Below are 6,710 nucleotides of genomic sequence, written 5' to 3' on the forward strand. Positions count from 1 at the left end.
GGGCGTACACAGTTATTCTTAATATCTGGAAGAACTTCAAGAAATGTTCATTAGTTTATTTTTTTTATCACATTATTATATTATCACATTTTATTTTTTTTTTTAGAAATACTAAGGGCGGTACCACAGGGCTACATTTTATGAATGAGAAGAGAATCTAGGAAGCATGAAAGGTGAAAGTACTTCAATTTTTTTTTTTGAGAGAGAGAGAGAGAGAGAGAGAGAGAACAGAGAGAGACTATCACAATTACAAGCACTGGAAGATCTCTCAATCTTTCATGTATTCTTTTATCATTTTTACAATCATTACATATTTCCTCTCCTTTCTTTGCTTTTTTCCTCCACTTGATCCTTTCCACATTTCTGGTGTCAGCAATGACGAGAGATTCTCATAAGATAAACAGATGAAAATAAAGAGAGAGAGAGAGAGAGAGAGAGAATCGGGAGATGAGAGATCTGCAAAGCAAAACAGCCGACCCCCACCTATCTCCCTCTCTCTCTCTCTCTCTCTCTCTCTCTCTCTCTCTCTCCCTTCCTCCCTCCATCTTTCCTCTCGTTATCCTCCCCTGCTCATTTGAATAAATTAACACCCCTGACGTCTTGCTTCACCACCTTTTCCTCTTCTCCCTTATCCCCCCCCACCACCACAGCAGGCAGACTGCAGGCAGAGAGAGATCCAGAAATATCCTCCTGTTTCTACACACACACACACACACACACACACTCACTCATTTACTCTCCCATGCATGAATACACTTCCATCTATTACTGTTCAAAACAAAATCTGCAGATACACCACGTTAAACTCGCACTGTATTTTCTCCCTACACAGTAACACAAACACACGAACACACACAAACACACGAACACACACACACACAGACACGCACAGACGTACATATATACACAGAGACTCTCTTGTTTTCGTAGATACAGCACAGATTGGCACCCTTTTTTTGAGGAGCATGCGCACACACACACCCACACCCACCCACACTCACACACACATACACACACACACACACACACTCACACTCACACACACACACACACACTGGCTTGTCCCTCCCTCCTCTTGTGACGTTGAGCAGCTCTCTGACTTGTTTGCCTAATGCTGGTGAGCCTAACATGGCGTACAGTACCGCATCAGGCTAGCTAATTATCACTGTCTCTCCTTTTAATGTGCCATGCTGATGGGGAAACTGGGTAAGGAGGGCTCTAACGCCACGCATGGGTTCAGACCAAAAAACCAACCCGAAGCTCACACAGACACCGCTCACCAGCTGGGCCCTTTCTTTTTCACAGACATCCATTTTGGATCTACATGCTAGTTTGCATAGCGTGACTCCCAGTAGAAAAAGCCATAATGCAGAGGAAAGCAGAGAGATGAAGCGCCAGTCTAAATAGCGAGGATACAGCTAGCTGGGCATGGGGGGGTGGGGTGAGGGTGGGGGGGGGCATGGGGGGGGTGAAATATTACCTCCGAGTTCTTGACCCCGCCTCAAAGCCACCACCACCACCAACCTTCCACACCTGTTTCTGTTTTGGAAGCCGGTGGACACCCAGTCCCCCCAAACCCCCCCCCCCCCCCCCCCCCCCTTCCCCATTCCTCCTCCTCACTTCCCTCCTGCCCTCCTTTCCCTGACCTTGCAGGGGTTTTTGGAGGTGGGGTGGGCTAGTTCTGCGCATTAATACCAGATACATTAGCGCTAATACGATCCTACAATGTAGCCATGGCCCGAGGGGTCTCTTTGATTGTCTGAGTATTAGCATTAACATTCACATTAACCCACCCGCTTCTCTCTCTCTCTCTCTCTCTCTCTCTCTCTCTCTCTCTAGCTCACTGTCTCTTTCTCCAGGCAACGAACGAGGGAAGAGTAATGCAAATGATTTGTATTAGTAATGCGGTCCTCTGTTTTTACCGGACTGAGTCGACTGGCAGATCTTGGACTGTTTGCGGTGGATGCCAGGGCAGTAACATCACAGTCTGTGCACAGGTTGTCCCTGTCATGGCCTGTAGCGTTCCAGTGGAATGATCATATCCTCTGATATAAGAGTCACATAACACAACTCTTGATGTTCTCATGTACAAACACACGCTTGCTTTCATATGGAGGCCGATCGTGATCACTGATAAAGCCGTATTTAAATAGATATTTGAATGAAATGTGAATGTGGTCATTTTTACATTAATCTATTTTTTTTTTAGGTCTTTTTTGTTGTTGTTGTTGTTGTTGTTGTTGCTGCTGTTTTAGGCCTATGCATTTCTACAGTGCTGAAGAATAGTGTGGCAAAACCATATTGCAGGTTGTTGTCTTTTTTTTTTCCTTTTTTTTTTTTGGAAAGTTCAGCTGAGTTTTGAATAAAGTGTCTTGGTGCGTGTGTGTATGACAGCAAGTTGTATGTTTGTGTAAGTAGGATGTGTAAGTATGGAAGGCTTGTGTGTGTGTGTGTGTGTGCGTGTGTGTGTGCGCGCGTGTGTGTGTGGGAGGGCAGAGACAATATTCTCTAAGTATCTTTTCACCTGTTACATAACTGAAGTGAAGAGCGCTGAAGATGCAGGCCTGTGGGAGTGAGAGAACTCTCCTCAACTTCAGCTTTCTGACTTTAGATTCGCCTGCAGGAGACGCGTACGACTTTTTCAACCATCACCTGTTTTCCATTTAAAATCTCACGGACTTTCTACAAGAACTCGTTACTGTTGGCCAAATGGATTATTCTTATGAAGTTTACTACATACCTCTCTTAAGATTGATCTATTTAAAGATGTACTCTGTTCTCTCAGTAAAAAAAAAAGGTGTTGATGGTCATTCCTGTATTGTGAGCAACACGGGGCTTCCCCAGAGCATGCACTCTGTGTGTGTGTGTGTGTGATCTATAGCAACTACTGTTTATACATTGCTGACAAGTTGACAATAATTATAAGTCTGTGGCGACTGTGTTGCGTGCACCAAGATACTACTGGGAGCTGTTGGCATGTCCAGAACGTGGCTGGTTTTGCTACAAAAGTTTTCTCAGGGAGAAAACTTTGTGTGTGTGTGTGTGTGTGTGTGTGTGTGTTGCATCGCATGTCAATTTGATGAATATCGGAATCGTTTGTTTCCCAGGCAGTGCCTAGCATACTCTATAATCAATAACATTACCGCACGTGTTACTGTTCAATAATTGCACGAGAGCGTTATAGGGGGCGTGGAGCGCACGCAACGAAAAGGAAACTGTCAGGCCAAACGATGTAACCAAGGGTACTAACCACACATATCTCCTCTCACATTGTTGTCGGTTTTTTAGCCGCCCCGGGGGGTTATGTGACTTAATGTTACGGTTAGACACCCCACACTGGCATTGTTTCCTATTACTGTCAAAGTAATCTATAGTTACAGAATAGATTCTCTCGCTCTGCCAAACAAAGGCCGTCATACCGTAGCCGTAGCCTACGAACCATACATTAGAACGTCCAAACTGTTAATTAATAGCATTAAGGAGCTGATAACTTTAAGTAGCTGTAGTTAAAACACTGGATTGTTTGACGTCTTGACTAATACAGTGTTTAGACCTATCAGACGTATCTAAACCACACGTGTTAAGTGGCTTAGTGCAAATGCAACCCGCTTTTGGGCTGCTTGTGAGAATGGAATCATTCGCTTCGTGTAGTCTACTCTCTGACGTGAGAGATATATGGGGTATTGTCTCTATCTTAATTATCTTGAATGAAGAGACATGACGGTCTAAAATAATCAGCAGCGAATTGTGATTTGACAGACAAATACGACTCTTGCATGTCATCTCTCTCATTCTGAAAGAAAGCTTCATTGAGCTGGCGACAACACAACGAGAGGCGATTATTCAGTGCGCGACTAAACGTTCTCTCTCTCTCTCTCTCTCTCTCTCACGGTTGATAAGAGACTGTTACGGTGAATATTGCACGCATAGTCCCTAAGGACGGACTGAGTCTCCTCTGGCTCCTGTCAGTTGTAAGAGGGGAGAGAGAAGGATGTAAAGACAGAGGGACGAAAGACGAAGTGGACAGTCTGGTCGTTGATGGATATGCTGGAGTCTAATTTTTGTCCCAGCAATTGCGCGAACGATGATATTTCACACTAGCCTGGTAAATAAGAAAGTACTTGCTTTGTTAATAAAACGTGGAGCGAGACATGCCCTGGATTTTTTCAACGTTGGCGATGTCTGGGCAACATAAGTACGAGCTCCTTTGTGCGTAAAAAGTAAGATTCTAGTTCCCAGGTGAGGCGCACAGATCAACTTCACTGTCAAAGAATGACCAACGAACTTCAGCTGTCGCCAACCACGTGCGCTGTTATCCACACCATAACAACAACTCCACACGCGAGGTCCAGTTTTCTTTTAAGCTCCCCACCCCCTCAACAAAACTCGCTTCTTCGTCCTCACCCCTCTCTCTGTCGCTCCCTCTCTCGCCCTGCGCGGAGCTGTGCCCTACCTCTCCATCGCGACGCATCATTAGACTAGCGGAGGAGGGGCCGTTGGAATGACGGTCCTGCAGAGGGGAGGATACGGGAGGCGGGACCAGAACCTTCCCCGTTTCTCGGCGCTTGCGAGTGTGGGACTAGGGCTGGAGAGATCACCGGGGAGCATCGTCACCACTCCTGCACGGAGCCGCGCCTGGCCAAACACAGCACCGTGCACTCGTTGGGATTGCAAAAAATTCCTGAGAAATATACCTGCTATTTATGGCATGTGGCTGGTAACTGTACTCCTGCTGTATTCTTTTCAAGAAGGTACGTGAAATGTTTTAAAGTGCTTTTTATCTTTGAGAAAATCGTAAAAGATGTGGTTTAAGTCGGTAATTGTTGAAAGTGAATACTTTTGTTATAACTGCGCTCAAGTGTATGGCTTTAGATGGAAGTATGATATATTTCAACTTATGTTTTTAGGATGAAAATGCGGTTTGAATGCATATAGCTACTGAGCTATTCTATTACAAGGTAGTGAAAATTAAGTTTTGCATTCTTGGCAAAATTCTGAAAAACTCCACCCAGAAAGGTGAAGAAGTGATTTGACATTGAAATTTGGTTTCGTGGTTTTGTTGATAGAGTGATGAACGGTGGCTTTAGAATCTGCGGTAGGTCCAAATGTTCTCGTGCGCTCGTCCACGACAGCAAAGATGGGGGAGATAACAGGATTTGTATTGACGTTATGAATGTACCGTCGAGTTATGCATATGCAGAACAAGGAGAGGGAGGGAGAAAAAAGAGACAGATTTCGTAGCCTGCACGTTCTGTAAACATAACTTGCACATAATGTTTGGGCTTCTGGTCGGTGTTTTCGCTTTTGGAAAAGTAGAGTTGATCAGTTATGAGTGAATTTCTCTGTGCCCCGTCTTCTTAACTGTTTCAGCGTGTTGCTGGGGGGGTTTGTGAGAAATGTCATTTTCTACACCCAGTCGTGAGTGGTTTATGTGTGATTAGCCTGTTCAAATCCGTGCATAGACTTGTATTGTTCTTCTTTTTTTTTTATCAGATTCACAAAGTAAATGATCCTTTATACAGTCTGTATGAAATATGCTTGATAATAATTACATCAGTTAATGTGCATATCTTTTTTTTCAAATGTCAGCATATGCAGACCTTTACCAATTAGCGGTGGTGCAATTAGTCGACCACCATTTTCTATGCCAACAGATCCTCTACATGACTGTACCGATTATGATCTCGAAGCGAAAACGATGGGAGTTTGAAACTGAAGGTTTTAGAGAAAATGATAACTAGGGTGTATTTTAGAGGGTTTCAGATTTCTTTTTAAATGTGAAGTTCGGTTGGATCATTCTGAGGATTTTGAAATTTTGTTTTGCCACCATTAGCCCCCCCCCCCCCAAAGCCCCCACCTAAAATGTTTGCATCCAATGTTTGTTCACATTTTTTTAAACCTCGTCTTTCTTTTTTGTTATTCACGAAAAAAATGTTGACGAAGGCCCATTTTCCTTTGAACAGATTTTTAATTTTTTTTAAATTATCATTATGGATGCTATCTTACTCTTATTCGAATAATCTGCACTAGGATCTCGGTTCTTTCTCTGCGTTGTCAAGTGCTGGTGTCTTCTCCTTTTTTCCTTTGCTTGACAACAGCTTTAATTATATGTCACAAAATCCCTAAATCACAGTAGCTTCAGTCCTGTAGTTATGTGGCGCGTGATCTTCAAGCTCTTTTGTTGTTTAATAGGATTACAATGCAAATTTCGATTATATCAGCTTGTCTCAAGACTAGATTGAATAAGATATACCGGACACACACATTCTCTCTCTCCCTCTCACTCTCTCTCTCTCTTTCTCTCTCTCTCTCTCTCTCTCTCTCCCCCCCTCTCTCTTTCTCTCTCTCTCTCTCGCTCTGTGTGTGTGTGTGTGTGTGTGTGTGGAAGGAGGGGGTGCATTTGGGCGTAAAGTACGTTGAAAGGGGTTATGGGCTAGATGGAGAGGAAGAAAACATACTTCATAATTCAGCTATTTTTACGCTGTTAATGTTATAGATTTTTACATATTGCATTTAAATGTATTTTGTAAACAATAACAATGGATTTATGTTAAGTAGGTTTTGTCAGTCTATCAAAAACTGATGATATTTTCGATAGAGGATGTAAAACGCACACAATTATCATACATGCATATGCATTAGGACTGCGTATTTTTTCCGACAGGGCCGCGCCTCCATATTCCCCACTTTCAAGGAATCTAATACAGTTT

General features: G+C 43.4%; 1 protein-coding gene across 2 annotated transcripts in view; it reads left to right on the forward strand.

The window, feature by feature from the left end:
* The first annotated feature begins 4,501 nt into the window (after nucleotides 1-4,501).
* dscaml1 (Down syndrome cell adhesion molecule like 1) overlaps nucleotides 4,502-6,710 on the forward strand; it is a 106,529-nt gene continuing 104,320 nt past the window's right edge. For both annotated transcript variants that reach the window (XM_030776930.1, XM_030776931.1), the window contains exon 1: nucleotides 4,502-4,751. In XM_030776930.1, the coding sequence (XP_030632790.1) occupies nucleotides 4,502-4,751 (250 nt within the window). The remainder of the gene's footprint in view (nucleotides 4,752-6,710) is intronic.

The sequence above is a fragment of the Chanos chanos genome, chromosome 6, assembly GCF_902362185.1.
Source record: "Chanos chanos chromosome 6, fChaCha1.1, whole genome shotgun sequence".
In the NCBI taxonomy this organism is placed as follows: Eukaryota; Metazoa; Chordata; class Actinopteri; order Gonorynchiformes; family Chanidae; genus Chanos; species Chanos chanos.